We start from the raw sequence: 17500 nt of genomic DNA, 5'->3' as shown, positions 1-17500 counted from the left end.
TCGGCTAATGGGGTGGGTGGGTTGTTTTGTTGTGACTCAAGATTGCTTCTCTTCCAAACCCGCTGCACTAATTACAGTTTAATCTCCTATTATGCTAACAAGTGAATCCAATTCAGAGGGAAAAATTCTTCTTCGCCATTAGCTGCAGAAACACCCCTCCAGCCACTCGTCTTAAAGCTACCGTTTTGATTGATCTGTTCACATATTGATTAGATAGTTTATCTAATTAAAATGGGTTCACTGGAGACTGTCCTTCCTTGAGGAGTTGTGAGGATTCAGAGTTGTCCCCGCTCCCCTCCCCCTCCCCCAAAAAGGCTTCATAAATCAGAAGCTATTTCTACTGCCCACATTCTATCATCAAATGAGCCCAGGTCAATGTCACAGTTACAGCCAGTGTCTGGTAATGAACGTTTTTGCATCTGAAAAGACCGAGCTGAATAGGAATAAAGTGGTTTCTGAGCAGGGAAAGTATCCTTTCTCACGTTCACAGTGAGGAAGGTGAGGACCACTCTGTCTGGGGAACGAGCTTCCTGCTGGAGGGATGACTGGCCCTGATCCAGGTTCAGGCCCTCCCCAGTCTCAGTACTTCACAGGAGTAAAGAAGGAAGTCACGCTGGCAGGGACAGCCTTGCTCCCAGGGACACCTTCCCCGGGGAGCTTGCGACAAGCACCCCAGAATCGGTACCCCCGCCTAGCTAACAACTCAGGAAACAGGAAAAGACACCGGCCCTGAGATCCACCTTGAACAGAGGGGCGCTGCATAATGCATTATCTCTGGGAGACCTGGGGTAGCTGAGACGTGAGCCCAGACGTGAGCCAGAGCCTGGATCTGGGGTGCGGGGAGCCCCGGTTCTTGTTCAGACAGCAGGGAGGGCCAGCTACACCCAGAGAACCACAGCCTCACAGAGAACACCTGGGCAGGTATGGGGGCACCAGGAGGTGGGCACACGTCAAAGCCTGCCACACGAGGTGGCGTAAAAGCCTCAGCTATGGCAAGCCTCCGTGAACAAGGAGCCACACACGCAAGATGCAGGGGAGAGTTGGGGGGCAGAGATGGGGCAGGGCAGGGCGGCCAGGCGCTCGTGGGGATTCTTCACGCTTTCTGTGAAACTTTTCTGTAAACCTTAAACTGTTCTTATAAAAAGTCTGCTAGTTTAAAAAAATGACAGATAAAACTGATTATAAGGAAAAGGTTTTCAAAAAGGCAAAGCTACATATTTATATGTAAAGGTATTCTACGTATTTGTATGTCAAGGTGTCTGTGAGTAACTAATGTCTTATAAAAGTCTCAGGCCCCACAAGAAGACGGCAAGGTATGACAAGTACCCATTGGACTCCCCCCCGCCAAGGGAGGGACCATCTTCCTGGATGACCCTCTATCACTGTGGGCACTGCCAAGATTGTGCAAGTCTCCACAGCACAGGCCCCTCTGAGCCTCGAAATAATGCCAGCATCACTGCCAGTCCAGCGTCCCCAGGTCCAGGGTGAGACATCCCTGCCGCCCTGTCAGGGGTGGCTCTGACCCCGCTCTGGGACCACTACTGGCCTGGCAGGCTTGATGCCAGGGTCACGCAGGTGCCCTCCTGGCAGCCTGTCTGCCAGTCCCTGCCCTGGGCACAGAGGGGCCTCGACCAACACGCCCCCACGTGGGATGCAGAGACACAGAAGTAACCCTGAGCCACACACCTGACCCTCTCCATTCCTCGACCATGATAAGTTCAAGAAACAAGAAAGGGTAAAAGTAAGCACACAAAAGGACACCATCTCTGCTCTGTCGTCTCTATGTAGGTCAGTCGCCAAGGGAAAAGTGTCGCTGAGCAGAGAGCGTGGCGGGCTGTGTTCCGTTTCGCAGCCGGCCAGCCCCGCCATGCACCTACGGAAAGTTGCTGAGACTGATACAGGCTGGAAACGCATGCAAGCCCTGACCTGCTGCTCAGCTCAGCTAAGTCTCCTGAGAGGCAGGGCGAGCAGCTCCAGACACTGGAGGAGGCCCTTCTAGGAACTGCAGGCCACGTGCGCCCGAGGCTGCCTGTGGCCACTGCTGAGCCTCGTGTGACCTCCGGTCCACCCAATGGACCGGTGTGGAGCCCTGCGCCCGAGGACCGGAAGCAGGCCCACTGCCTACAGGAGACACGTGACTCCTGCACCTGACTGTGGGCTGGCTGCTGGCTCCACCCCCTGACTGCTGGGCTGGATGTCAAGACAGGGGTCCGGTGTTTCACCCGAAGACTGAAGCACCACTTACATTTCCAGAAAAGCCTTGAGTGATTTGATGGTAAATCAAATGCCAAAGAAGAACCATCTGGCAATACCCAGCCTAGCAATGGGGGCCCACGTTCTTCGCTGGCAGGTAAGGACCAGTTCTGTGTCCCGGCCCAGATATTTTTATGATGAAAGTCAGTAAAATAATCCATCCTGTGTGCTGAGCACCCTTCCCCTGAAGCCACCTCCCGGTCATTCACAAAGGCAAGAACAACGTGACTGGATTGTAGTTTATCCAACTGAAAACCAAGTGAACCCCAAACTGGCTTGCCATCTCGCTCCTTGAGAGCAAATCCTGGGATCTGAGGCCAAGCAGAGGACGAGCCAGCCTGGGTGCAGGGACGCAGTCCAGCTTGTAGGCGAGGAATCAGGGGATTCCTGGGGGGAGGGAAGCTGAGCAGGGGAACAGCCTGCAACTGGAGGAGGCCTGGCTGGAACAAGTCCAGCCCCGCCAAGAGGCGGCCCCTCCATCCTGGGAGGGGACCGCACGTATTACCCAGTGGTGTTCCCCACAACAGGCCAGGCCATGCCTAAGGGAGATCTTCGGTGTGGCCCCCAAAGTCTAACCAGCCAAGCGAGAAGCAGGGAAGAGACTAAGTGAGACGCTAACCTTAGGAGGCCTTGACTTGGAAAGATCCTTCAAGTCTCTGTAACACACCCATAGCACTCATCATGGTTGAATATAAGACAGACTCCAACCTAACCTACAGCTCTGATTCCTCTGATTTCAGGGTGCCCTGCCGCCTAACGTGCAGAGCCGGGCCGTGTGCCCACTGCAAGAGGCACACACACATACCCCCTCATCAGAGCAGAAACTCACATCATGTTTCCAGAGCAGACCTCACTCTAATGTATGTCTCAGCGGGCTGCATAGCTCTGGCCAATGCAAGCTGCCACATCATTTCAAAGCATTCGATTTAAAGGTTCCATCAAATGAACCCATCCTGGTTTGCACCCAGGCCCCTGAGAACTAGACACTGACTCCCCAAACCACTGCACACCAGAGAATTCGACTTTCGTACTCCGAGTGCAGACCGCGGTCCAGAATCGCGTACCTGGAATCTTCGCATGTCCCGGGGGTTGCCTGCATTCTTCAAACAGTTCTGATTGCACTTGAGGAAAAACTTTAGAAAGAATCTACAAAGATACAAAAAATGGATATTTGTTAGGGTTATCAGACAAAAGACACAAAGTTTTTGAAAGGTACTCTTGCCTGGGGAGCCAGGGAAACGACCCCACGCCATCTGCTGGCTGCCCTGTAGGGGGCGATAGAGAGAGAGAGAGCCGGGGGCAGCCAGGCAGGCACCCCCAGGTCCAGCGCCCAGTGTCTCCACGTGCAGAAGGAGTGACTTACATTTGTTTTGAGGGCTGGGGCTTTTCCAAGCTCTAAAATAACAACTGTGCCTTGGACTGGCCATTTCTCACCTGGATCTTTGCACAACCATTAACCCCTGGAGACCTGTCCACCCTAGAGAGGGCTGCCAACTTCAGCAAATAAAAACACAGAATACCTAGTCAAAACTGAATTTCAGATAAACAATGAATAATGTTTGGACAGGCCTGTCCCAAAGCATGCATGCATGCTCAGTTGCTCAGTCGTGTCCAGCTCTTTGCAACCCCATGGACTGTAGCCCACCAGGCTCCTCTGTCCATGGGATTCTCCAGGCAAGAATACTGGAGTGGGTTGCCATTTCCTCCTCTAGGGGATCTTCCCAACCCAGGGACTGAACCCGCATCTCCTGTGTCTCCTGCCTTGGCAGGCAGATTCTTTACCACTGATCCACTTGAGAATTCCAAAGCCTATATCTATCCTTAAAAAAAAAAAAAAAGTTTATCTGAAATTCAAATTTAACAGGGCGTGAATTCTACCTGGCAGCCCAACCCTATGGGGCCACCACTGCTTGGGTTGCCACACTTTTAAAGGAGTTTTTCAAGTTACAGTAAGTACACATCTTAAGAGAAAATTGGGGATGTTGTTTTCAGGGCAGCGATGTCTGTGAAAGGCCTATGTGTGGTTTTAAGGGACTGATCAAGGCCCCCATGTGCGGCAGGGAAACGCTCAACGCCCTGGCTGGAGAGCGAGGCAGGACGTGGAAGGGGTCCTGTTCCCCACCCAGGCCTGGTCTTGCTGGGAAGCATGACGTTTCAGGGGTCTCCAAAGTGCTGAGACGCCATCCTCCACACGCCCACGTGCTCCGGGACAAACTCCAATGCCCTGACTTGTGACAGAGGTGCACGGACCCCAGGAGGCCTGGCTGTACCCCCGGCCATGGGAGAATGGGAGTCTCAGACCTCCACCACCGCTGCCTCCTCTCAAGAAGGCCACGGGCGTCCTGAGCCCAACAAAGCCAGGGCCTCTGGGCTGACACGCATCCACACGGCCATCAACACTCATCTTCTCCATTTTCCTCCCGAATCTCAACGTTCCACTGGATGATGACCCAGTTTTTATGAAGCTTCACGTGATAGCCTTGACTTCAACCTGAAAGCCAAGGTTCCTTGCAGTAGCTTATCATCTCAGAAAATAAAAAAGATCCAGAAGACGGAGATTCATGTCTCCCAGCGTATCCGGGATGACTTTCCACCAGAGCAGAGGAACACCCAACTGACTGGCGGGGGAAAAAGAATAGTGGCCACTTAATTAAATTTCCTTATATCCCGCGCGGCCTCACTATTTTAGGCAGGAATTTACATCTTTTATTAACTCGCCTCACCTATACACTCAGCTTGCCGCGCCTCTGAACACCATCTGCCGTCACGTACAGTAAGCCACCCGGCCGTCCACCCACCAATTTCTCCTAACAACCACTGTGCAATTAAGCTCCACGAGCTCCGCAGCGAGGTAAATTAGGCGCACCTGCGGCCACCCGGCACCCGACCGCATCAGGAAGGCCCTAACAAGGTGAGGGCGTCACCGAGTTATCGTCCTGTCAGGCAATTAGGTTTCCACTTTGGGGACAGCCACTCCGGTGCAATTACTCCACACATTACCAGCCGGCTCATCTGCGGGCCAGAGCCGCTCAGCCGCGTGGAGCCGGCCGGCGGAGCCCTTCATTCGGGGCTTGATCTCCCCCCTCCAGAGCAGGCGTCTTCCAAGCCCTTGCTGTCTCTCTAGCCCACTCGCCCTTTCACCTCCAGGGGGGCAGAGTGGGCATCGAGCCTGCACGGCCATGCCGTGTGAGGTCACCATGGGCCTTGACTGCTGGCGGCTACAGAGAGGGGCAAAGTGGGGTGCTGGGCCCCGGAGCCATCCCAGACATCTTGGGGCTCCACTGTGGACACACACGCTTACACGTTCTGGCCATGTAGGCATCAGTAGCGTTCTTTTCCAAGTTTCTGAAGAGCAGCAAAAGCACCTGGGAGAGACCTATAGGCCTGGGCGTGGGGCCTTCAGAGCTGGGTTCCTCCCCAGCATCGGGCCCCAGTTACTCAGACCAAACAAGGCCCAACACACGTGGGGACAGACAGAGGAGGAAGAGGAGGCCTGTGCCCAGTTTCTGCCCTCCTTCCTGTTCCTGGAGGATTCGATCGGGCCTCCCCTCGGTGGGCGGTCCAGTCCAGCGCACCGAACCATCCAAAGGACTCACCCAGCCTGGATCTCCACCTGCAGGGGCCTCCCTGCCATCTGGGGAGGCTGAGAAGGGACGCACACATGAGGTCGGATGGTAATTCTCATCCTTTACTCAATTACCCTTTAATTGGCCTTTTCCTAAGGTATATCTGACAAGCACTTTACATATCTCACTTCTAGAGTCTGGTACACAAAGGATTTAATACTCTCGTTATGAAAGGAAAAATCTTTCCTATGTCAGAAAATCTTTGGCTTTAACACCAATAAACTCTTTATTACTGCTAACCATGGATTTGCTGCTGGATGGCAAAGAGGCGATAAAAATTCTAACCTGTCATTAGTACATTATGCTTAATTGTGTACAGTGCGTTCCCGGTTGCATCTGTTGGCCCATCATCAAAATGACCATTATGTACACTAATTCCCTGACCCTGTCTTTATTTCCCTAAAGAGTCATCATCTTTCACAGTAGGTACCAGAGTAAATCAAGCTTGAAATATGGGCTTTATTTACTTGTTTCTCCCAGGCAGGAGGGGAAGCGGCAGCTCAGGGCACATTGCTACACGTCAGTCGAAACTCCCCGGCAATATTCTGCTTGCAAACTGCGCGCAAAACCCTGGGCAAGTTCTCAGCGGTGAGGAGAAGGGGGAAGGTGCGGGCACGTGACTTTGGACATCGGGTTTCCTCTTTTAGAGCCAGCGGGGATTAGGCGAGGGCCCCCGCGGGTGAGCCCCCCCTGGCGCTTAGGAGCGCTGAGAACAGCATGCGCGTCTCAACTCAAGAGCATCATCCTATGAGGGTGGGTCCGGGGTCCTCCACCTGGGGGCGGCGAGAGCAGGGCCGTGGGTCCGGCCCCTGAGAGCGCTAGCCAGAGCCCGAGGCTGCCTGCCCTTCTGCAGGGTCGGTTCCCATGCCGCTCGGGCGGGGTTGCGCCCTCGGCGGAAGGTTCAGCGTGGTCGCCAGACATCATTGCCGCCTCGTGGCGAACGGCGCCACCGGAAGTGCTCGCGGCAGGACCCGGGCGCCCTGCACGCGGCTCGGGTAACACGGCCCACCGTTTACACCGGGGCCCACCCCGGGTATCCCACGGTAAGGGGCGAGCCCCCTCCGCAGTGACTAATCTGAGTCTGCTCCTTTCTGTGTGTTTAAGCTATGAATTAGCTCTTTATATTTACTTTTATGAAGCTGATTAACCAGAGCTTCTCTATCTGATGAAAATCATTTTAATTGTAGTGTTAGGCTCCTGTGTAATATCCATTACATTATGAACTGTTTAAATTCTACATGGGTATTGTGTAAATTGGCCCTTTGTGAGCGCGCAGGCAATTAGGACCAAACACTCTCCTTTAAGCGGCTACAGAACTTTGTGGTGTTGTTCAGGACAATCAGAAACAAAGGAGGCTGTTTAATTGTAATTTAATGGAATATCAAGGAGTCCGTGGCATTAGACGTTGGCAACAGAGCAGGAGAGAAAAATTAACTGCAATTATGTTTGATTAAAGCTATCCTTCTCAATAATCAGCGGTCCTGACAGGCCATGGGGCTCTAGTGGGTTCCAGGATGGCAAAAGGTGTTGAGCAATATTAGGGCCAATAAAGGGGATATTAGCATAGCTAATTACAGCCCTGCAAAACCTGTAAAGGGGGCCTCTGTGTATTGTAATGTGTGAAGTAATTGGCCAAGGCCGTTATCAATTACATAAGGAATGAATTTGGTTTGTCAGAGAAAAGCTGATGAGATGTCTCTCATCTGACAGCAGTGCCTTCCTCCCGCTTCCAGGAGCTCAGAACTTGCCCACTTCTATCAAAAGCCGCAACTTCCCAGTGGCCAAGTCACTGAGAAGGCGGTCTCGCCGGCAAGCGTGGGGTAATTAATACAGCTCATCCCCGCCGCCTTCCGCCTTACCTAACCAAAGCCACTAATCATGGAATAATGATTTCTTTCCCTCTGGTCAAAGGAGAAATAGATTGTCTCCTTAGAAAGGCAATGGGCTTGGCGTGCACACCTGGTGACTGAGGAGGAAAAGGAGGCTTCGAACTGTCTCGAGGCTCGTCTTTTGCACGTGGGTATCACGTGTCTGAAACAACCTGTTCACGGCCTCTCAAGAAACCCTATATGCAATATTTATTTTTTTAGTTGTCAAGTCTTAGACTGTCCCCAGGCCTGGTCTTGCTGGTGCTTGGAAACGGAGGGGACCGTGAGCTTTGAGGCAGGAGGCCTTGACCCCAGATCCCCGGTGGGCCCAAGCTCATGGAGCCCACCCCCAGGACAGAGCTCCACCTCCCACAGCCCCTCCCTCACCGGACCCCAGCCTCAGTCCCAGCTCGCAGACCTCTGCTCCTGGCCCTCCATCATGGCAACATGGGAAATCTGAGCCCAGCACTGAAAAGCACTGGAACCTGGAGGGGTGGTGCTCAATTTTCCATCTCAAGGCTGAGCTCTTAACAAGCAGCAAACTGATACCGATGGACCTGCCTCTGGGTTACCGGTCAAGAGTCCCAAAGCATTTGTGTGTGAATCATGGCTGACAGCTTCCGGGGTTCCCCAACAGCAGGGACCCCCATCCCAGATGACCCCGTTTTCAGTTACTGAATCCAGAACCCCAAACCAGGAAACTCTTCATACCTAGTAACCTTGACCAGGAAAATGAGTCAAAAAAACCACCCAGCAGATGCAGTGGGGAAGGACACCCCAGCTGGCAGCTGCAGGGTGGTGGGGCGTGGGGGTAAGGGGAGCAAGTGTCTGATGGGCAGAGGGGTCTCTGGGGGCCAGCAGAAACATCTGTGAGTAGATGGCAGTGGCTGCCCAGCCTGTGACTGGACTAAATGCCACCGGACTGTTCACTCTGAAGTGGGTCACTCCACGAGGTGTCCACCCCGCACCCTCCCCCAGGACAGCGGCCCCAGCCAGGGCGCCGGTGGCTGCAGCCCCACCTGCCCCCTTGAAAGGAAACAGTTAAAAAGAGTCAAATTAAAAGATAGAGCCTTCAGGAGACTTTCCCCTGACTGATAAGAAAGTGACCGGTGGGGGAGTGCTTCGGCGGAGCCCCGGATAATTACTGGGAAGTCCCTGAAAGGGTGGCCGCAGCTGTGGTGTGTGCACGCCGGGCCATCAGTCGCTGCAGTATTGATTACTGAGCAATCCTAGCCGATCGGCTTCTGGGGCTCGCAGACAATGTGCTTCCTCAGAAAACCTGTAATGAGCAGTTCCTATACACGAGTACACTCTGCTGACATCAGATCTGTGCACTGAGATAGTACACAGGTCAATACGTATCGGATTTCCAAAATGCGAGGGTCTTAATGTCAGGCCTCTTTTTTTTCCTCCACTCCTGCCATTAGCTGTGACTGGGCTCATGTCCTGTAATGCCGTACAGGAGGGGAAATCTGCTCCATTAGTCTGATTTATTCTTCAAATATGCCATGACAAATTGCTTTAACACCAGACTTATTAAATTCTTGTACATTTCAAGTTATGGGTCTCATATACTCATAGTGCCTGCATGACGTCATCACGGAGGGCCCGGAGGGGGGACGGGATTGAATTTTACAGCTGGGCCCAGATGGCCTTGATGAGGCCCACCCCCTCCCCCGCCCAAGCGGGAGGGCTGGGGCCGCCCAACTCCCCACGGGGGCCTCCCGGTCCCCGTGGGCGCCGTCCCCCAGCACGCATGATATCCTGCATGTAAATGCAGATCGAGGAGGATTTGAGAGGATCCACGGCTTGACTCATGGTTCAGCAATTACTGGCCTTTGTCTGGAGGTTCCTGCTCTACTGTGGCCGAGGCTGTCTCCAGTGGACTGGAGCTATTTTACTTCCCTTGCCGTGGTAACCACACCGCATTAACAATATTTGTACTACAATCGCCAAGGGACCCACTTCCCAGATTCTATCACTTCTTTATCTCCCGACAAATACCTCACTATCGAACATTATTAGGTTTAGAAAATTAACCCTTCGAGGTCTAGAGCCACACCAGGCCCCACCATCCCTCCAAAGGGCCTTATCGCTAAATTTCTGCTATAATGGTTTTCCTTTTCATCACAATTTCAGCGGCGGCTGTCAAGAGGCACTTATAGATACCATGATCTTGTACCGCGTGTGATGATTCTCATTAAAATGATGCCAAAGAGATCTGATGGGATTTAATAGCTTTGCCGGCCAGTTCCATCTCCACCCCCAGAAAAGATCCTGCCGAGCCCTCCTTTTGGAGAAATTTGTGTGACTCGCATTAAACTTTTCTGGGTGGTTTCAATGCGCTCAGATAAGTAAAACCCAGGCAGACGCGCTTGCAGCACACAAGCGCCCGAGCTCCACGCTCTGTCAGTTACCCTCCCCGACTCGCTGTCAGGATTCTAGTTAGTAATTTCTGTAACTGTTCCTGATAGTTCATGATAGTTTTGATAAGGTTATCTGTTTAAAAGAAGTCAACTGCACAACACAAAAGAAACGTGAAGTGCGCTCTATTTACACCAGGGCTCTTGTTTCAAGCGCCTCTCTCTCTTTCCCCCTTTACCTATTTCTCTATTTCTAATGGGCGACGCGGCTTTGACATTATTTCCCCAGCAGATCATTCGCCCTGTCAATCAGCCTGTATTTTGTCTTTCGCTGCGGGCTCATTAAAACCGCTTCCTCACTCCCTCTGGACACTGCTCTATTTGCCAGCTCTGATCACGAAGCTCCTTATTTAAGAAAAATGCCAGCATCACTGGGCTCACATCAGATGCACCCCCTGACTTGTTGCCAGCTCCAGGGGAGACTTTTACAAAGACTTTGTGTGCGGAGATTAAGTGCCTCTGCTTATCCGAACTTAGGGCTTCAAACCTCTCCCACCGTACTGGGTGCGTGCAGAGGGATCTGAAGATACGGGGACGGCTCTTCTTGCCATTCTGATCTCTGCCGGCGACAGGAAGAATCCTCAAAACAAACGTGCAGGTTTTTTGTTTGAGGTTTTCTCTGCACCCCCACCCGCCCCGGCCCCGCCAATCTCCACGTGGGGAAGACCTTATTCGCCTTTCCCTATTCAGACACACATTTTACCTCGTCCATGCCAGCTTGCTTAATTAAGAACCATCATCATTGTGGGCTGAATTAATAATAAAAAAAAATCACATTTTAAATCAAGCCTGTGCCTGCACACAGGACGCCCGTGTCGGACCTGCCTGCACCGGCCTCTCTAGCCTTTTAGGTCCTGATTAAAAACTTATTAAAACATTATAAATGATTAATGGGAGCCTAGCTCTGAGTGGCAATTATTAGTTTTAATGCAGGTAATGCAGCTTAATGAGGGGCACATGTGTGCAAAGCTTTAACTTCATTACTCCTGCGTGTCAACAAATACAAGAGAAATGTGTGTCCAGGTCATCCATTACTTGAAACAGCTCCGAGCCTTCCCGCTTTCGCTCCCTTTGTTGATGAGCCAGGAGCCATAAATTAAGCCCTTTCCGTGGCTCTGGGAAGGACCAAGGTGTTCCGGGCACGGTCGCTGTGGCCCAGCGCCCCATGTAGCCCTGCGCGTGACTACCCCCAACCCTCCTTCCCATGGGCACGTGGGCATCTTGCCCTGGAACGGCTGCAGGTTGTCATTGTCTCGGCTCCGAAACCAGAACTCTGGACACATCAGAATCCGTCGGGTCTCTCCCCTTTCCAGTTTGGAAAGGTCTGTGGAGGAGTTTCGCTCCCTCCTCCCAGTACCTAATTCATGATACACAGTTCCCCTGAATATCCCGACTCAATGCCTTCCAAATGCCCGAGTCTGGGCCTGTGGGGACGGTGCGCACCCATGTCCCACCCCCCGGAGTCCCCGCCCAAGGCAGGGAGGCGCGTTCAGGCTGCAACAGAGAAACACAAGGAAATACCAGTCAGCGCCCGGCTGCAAAGTGGAGATGTCCCGGTGCGCCCAGGCTGGGGAAGAGGCTGGATGCTGAATAGATGCATTTAGGATCCGAGAGTGGGGAGCCTGGCATGCCACCTCCACCCACAAAGGGGCCCATACAGGTCGCCAGCCCCGCCTGGGACCCTCCAGCTGGGCCTGCAGCCCACAGCCAAGGGCGGGCGGCCAAGCCCAAGTTCCAGACACCTTTTCTCGTCTGTTTCTGTGACAAGCAGCTCGATCCAGCCTGATCTCCACTATCTGTCTGAAGAGTATTCAGGACTATTTGCATCATTTTATCGCTAATGTATAATATATGGCTCTAAAGTGGGCCCAAGCACTGTCTTGTTACCGAGCATAAAAAAGTAAGGGCAATAAAGATACATTAGTCCTCTCAAGCACAGCGGCTATAATGCAAGCAAGAAAGGTTGCTGCTTCAAGTTAAGAGGCAACCTTTCTGCCTGACTAAGACAATGGAAGAGTAAAGAAAATGTCAAATCAAGAAAAGCTGGATTTAGAGATGAGGCAGCCCAGAGTGACGTTGCTGCCATATTTTGTGAAACTATAATGCTGTTGGCAGCAAAGATCCATGTTTCTGATTCATCTAGGGCCGCATGGCAAAGCTTTGTCAGTCTGTGCAAGGTATAAATAATTCAGGGTGAGAGATGGCAATTACAGGGCCCTGCACAACCAAAATGAATATTTTATGAGGGCTAAAACTGCTCGGGAATGAATCATGCGCACGGCGTCGCGCACACATGGCGCGGGGCTCACACACGGCCGCCCCGAGAACACGGCCGCAAGGCCCTCGTCTCCTTCTGGAGACCCACCAATGGCCACCCCGGACACAGGCCCCCCGCCGAGGAAGCCAGTGCCTAAACGACCCCAGACACGGGCTGGGCTCCCCGGCTGGGGAAGCCAGGGACCCCCAGGCGGCACACCCGCAAGTTTGACGCTAGGCAGATAGTCCTGAACCAGGGTCACGGGCTCGCTTGTTGTTCTGATTGTTGGAACTACCAAGGGGTGGCAGCTGGGGACCTCCAGTGGGTGAGAGGCTGGCGTGGGCACTGGCACAGCGAGAGGGAGCGGCCCTGCGGCCCTTGGTGATGCTGATGGGCACAGAGGAGGGCGGGGCTGTGAGTTACACATGCACGTGCACACACCCCCAGGCGAGTGTTACACACACACACCTGGGTGAGTGTCTCACACACACACACCCCGGGTGTTACACACACACACACACCCTGGACTAGTGTTACACACACACGGGCGAGTGTCTCACACACACACACAGGTAAGTGTCACAAACACTCCTGGGAGAGAGTTACACACACACACACCCAGGCAAGTGTTACACACACACCCCCCCTGGGCGACTGTTACACACACACACCCCGGGCGAGTATCTCACACACACACACACACACCCTGGGTGAGTGTCACACACACACAAACACGGGCGAGTGTCGCAAACACTCCTGGGAGAGTGTTATACACACACACACACACCCTGGACGAGTATTACACACACACACACCCCGGGCGAGTATCTCACACACACACACGGGCGAGTGTCACAAACACTCCTGGGAGTGTTATACACACACACACACCCTGAGTGAGTGTCTCACACACACAAATGGGCGAGTGTCACAAACACTCCTGGGAGTGTTATACACACACACACACCCTGGGCGAGTGTTACACACACACCCGGGCGAGTGTGTCACACACACACACCCGGGTGTTACACACACACACACACCCTGGACGAGTGTTACACACATGGGCGAGTGTCACACACACACAGGTGAGTGTCACAAACACTCCTGGGGGAGTGTTACACACACACACACACACCCTGGGTGAGTGTTACACACACACACACCCCGGACGAGTATCTCACACACACAAACACACCCTGGGTGAGTGTTACACACACACACACCCTGGGCGAGTGTTACACACACACACACACACACACGGGCGAGTGTCACAAACACTCCTGGGAGAGTGTTATACACACACACACACACACCCTGGGCGAGTATCTCACACACACCCCCGGGCGAGTGTTACACACACACACACACCCTGGGTGAGTGTCACACACACACGGGCGAGTGTCACACACACACGGGCGAGTGTCACAAATACTCCTGGGAGAGTGTTACACACACACACACACCCCGGGTGTTACACACACACCCCCAGGCGAGTGTTACACATACACACCCTGGGCAAGTGTTACACACACACACCCAGGCGAGTGTCTCACACACACACACACATACATGGGTGAGTGTCACAAACACTCCTGGGAGAGTGTTACACACACAGACACCCCAGGCGAGTGTTACACACACACACACCCGGGTGAGTGTTACACACATGCATGCATGCACGCGCACACACACACACACACACACACACACACACCCCATGAGCTTTCATTTTTCCTCCCAACTGAAGCACGTTCCGGAGTTCTTCCTCTGTCTTCTGGACCCAAATCCTCAAGGATCCAGGTCACCCAGCTGGAGGACCGGGACCACAGCTCTTTATGTCCTTGGGTCCAACTTGCACGTGAGAGTCGCTTTCCTAGTTTGAAAAGCGGGATCCTGCGGATGGTGGGGGAGGATTATGCCGAAAAGAGACCTTGAAAGGCTGAAAGGATGGTTTCATCTGTTACATTTCCTCCAAAAAACGCTCCTGCTGAACTGCTCGGAACAAATAACAACATTGTTCACGGGGCCGGGGAGGCCAGTCCCACTGGTGAATGGCCATTGTGTTTGTCCAGCTACTGATACCTGCGCTTTTGTGGAGGAAAGAAGCCCCGGGGGGGCGCGACATCGACGCAGCACAAGCATCCCTCTGTGCAGACACCCCGAGAGGGTCCTCACCACGGTGGGAACCCAACACCAGATCCCTCGGAGAAGGGCTCCCTTTAAATCCAACTCCAATGCATTGTTTACGAAAACAAGGCTATTAGGTATATTAATAATTTGATAAATAGGGATTTGCCCTTAATTATTCATGAAGAACATTTGGCAACAGTAAAATCATATTCGCAGAACAGGTTTATAAACCAGCTAATTATAAATTAAGTATGCAAAGGAAAATTGCTAACCTTGAAATTAAAATATTTTATGATTCTGCAATTACAAAAAAAAAGGTAAGAGAGTTGTCAAAACCCCAGCATGCACGGCGTGTACACAGGACCCTACAAACGGCAGGGCGCGGGCCAGGGAGTGGCACACAGAGAACACGGCAGGGAAACCACCACCCACCTCCCGCTGCAGCCCCAGGAGTACAGGCGGCCTCCAGCCAGCACCACTCCGCTCCTGCTGATCAGCAGCAACTTTCCAGGATGGTCAGCGAGCAGGACCAGCACCTGCCCTGACAAGGCCGCTCAGCACCTTCCGGAAGGCCCTGCCTGCTCTGCAGAGAACAGGTGTGTCGCCTTGGCCTAGCACGTGGACAGCCAGCATGCTCCCATCACCGCGCTCGGGGCCCACCGAGAAGTCCCCCACTTCACCTCCCTCCTACTGGGGCGGGGTCCACCCTGAGCTGGGGGTCCAGGGGGGACAACATCCACGCTGATGCCAGACAGGCCGCAGTGCCGCCGGTCCCCACTAGAGGGCTCCCCACGGCGGCGTCCTGGGAGCAGGCGGAAGCCCTGGTGCCACCGACAGGCAGCTCCCACCTGCAGACTGACCTGGGACCCACCCTCCTCCCAGCTAGGTCGTCCCTCCTCACTCTCCGGCTGCCCCCAGCGGAGTTCCTGATCAGAGAGTTCTGCAGCCCCCAGGGAGCTGACCACCAGCAGCACAACCCTGTGAGTCCCACAGTCCTGTCCCTGTCTTCATTTGATAAGACAGCAAGCCCTTCCATCCCCCATTCAAGGACTACATCTCCTCACCCTTAATCTGAGCAGACGTTCAAAGAATTACGGAAAGCGACCGAGACAAATTAACTGAAGAATATCCTGTTTTAAAAAAGCAACAATAAAAGTAGGCCGTACTCTTAACGCTGTTGCCGCCCCCCACCCCAGCCTTGTCCTGCGTGCTCATGATGCCTCCGATGCCACGTGCTTTCCTCACCCTCCTGAAACAGAAAACGAGCAAAACCCACTGAAGTGCCAGTGGAGAGTCATGACTTTCCCGAGAGTCAGGAGCCCCGTTAATTGCTCCCGTAGCAGAGACCACAGCGCAGGGCACACCTCCGCCCCAGGGCCACCCCAGCCCGCGAGACCCAGCTGTGGGTCAGGTGGCCAACCAATCAGGAGGGCTCTGGGAACTCAGATAATGAAAATTTTTTCATGTATAAAATCCTTAATCAAAATGCTAGTGGCATCACCTTGCAGTACAGACACTGCAACTTAAAATTAATATACAACAGAACCTTTAGCAAAAAAGATCATCCCCTGGCCGTGCCTCCAAGCGCTCCTGAACTGGGACCTGGAGGGCCCCTTGGGGTGCCGGGAGGCCCTGACCCAGCCTCATGCCAACCACGCAGAGATCAGAGACACAATCCCAGGCCTCAGGCCCCTGCATCCCCGAGGCCCAGAGGAACTCCCAAAACGTAAGGACAGATCAGCAAATTTGCTGTCCTGTGGCCGGCCATGATGCCCAGAGGTGTGTCGTGCCTGATTCTGGAGCCTTCAACCTATTAGCTTAACTCCATCCGCTGGTCGCTGAGGAATATTTTTATCATCTGAAATAGACTATTTACCGTTTGATAGGATATGTTTCTTTCCTTACCTCTGGGATGCGCCACAGATGCTAAGCAACTCCCCCTAACAATATTTAAATTGCTTGCAAAGCCTCTCTAAATATTTGCTATGTATTTAGCATGCCTAAGATTTGCCCGTTATCCCAAAGTCTTTTTGTTGTAAATTGCAATTTTACAACTTCATGCTCGTGATATATTTTGACAAAGCTCTGCTGACACCCTCTATTGGCCTCCAAAGGCAAAATAGCTGATACTTCACGACCCACCAGAGAACTCTCGATTTGCTGTGAGACCGCTGCTTCTCTGCCGCCCTCAATCTGCATGGAGAAAGATTAAACATTCAATTTGTTACTTGATAGTCCACAAGGCTCGTCACTTACCATACAAATGGAAAACATTACTGTCATTCCTCAACTTGCTTGCCTGAGTATTTTATTATTTGTAATATTTACTTCAGGGAAATTATGATTCATGTCATATTTATCTTCATGAAAAATGAGCATCTAAATGGAAATCACCTTTTGAATGTACCAGGATATAGTGTAATACTAATATGCTTCATGAACTATAAAATTTAGTCACAGTATATGGATATATTATAGCACGACTTTAATACTCTCACATCAAGCAAATTTTCTCTGTGTTAAGCTGATACTCCGAGCCCTGATTCCAGTTTGATAATCATTACACTTACATGATGGTACAAGTCACTGCTTGTAGATTTATGTCCCCCCTCAGCTCTTTTGCATTAATCTGCCTCTGAATAAGCTATTCGCACTTCCTCCAGTGCATGCAGGAAATTGAAATAAGGTGCAAATTTGTAGGCCTTAAATCTGAACAAGCACAGACAGATATTTTTCACCTGATACCATTCATTTGTTTCAAGTAAATACAAAAGACATTTTTTATTCTTTGTCTTTGTCCCGAGGCTGCTCTTCATGAGAACAACTGTTGTGTTTTCCCTCCGTGTTTATGTCCATTTTTGCAGAAGCCAGAGCTAGATGACTGCCTGCAATTAGCTCGGTGTCAGACCCGCAGTGACATCCACAGGGATGCGGGGTCCC

General features: G+C 52.4%; 1 protein-coding gene across 8 annotated transcripts in view; it reads right to left on the bottom strand.

The window, feature by feature from the left end:
- EBF3 (early B-cell factor 3) overlaps positions 1-17500 on the bottom strand; it is a 119332-nt gene that overhangs the window by 36531 nt on the left and 65301 nt on the right. For all 8 annotated transcript variants that reach the window (XM_018041657.1, XM_018041659.1, XM_018041661.1 and 5 more), the window contains exon 7: positions 3318-3399. In XM_018041657.1, coding sequence (XP_017897146.1) covers positions 3318-3399 — 82 coding nt within the window. The remainder of the gene's footprint in view (positions 1-3317; positions 3400-17500) is intronic.

Source organism: Capra hircus, chromosome 26, assembly GCF_001704415.2.
Source record: "Capra hircus breed San Clemente chromosome 26, ASM170441v1, whole genome shotgun sequence".
Taxonomy (NCBI): Eukaryota; Metazoa; Chordata; class Mammalia; order Artiodactyla; family Bovidae; genus Capra; species Capra hircus.
This window is presented reverse-complemented; position numbering and strand designations above follow the sequence as displayed.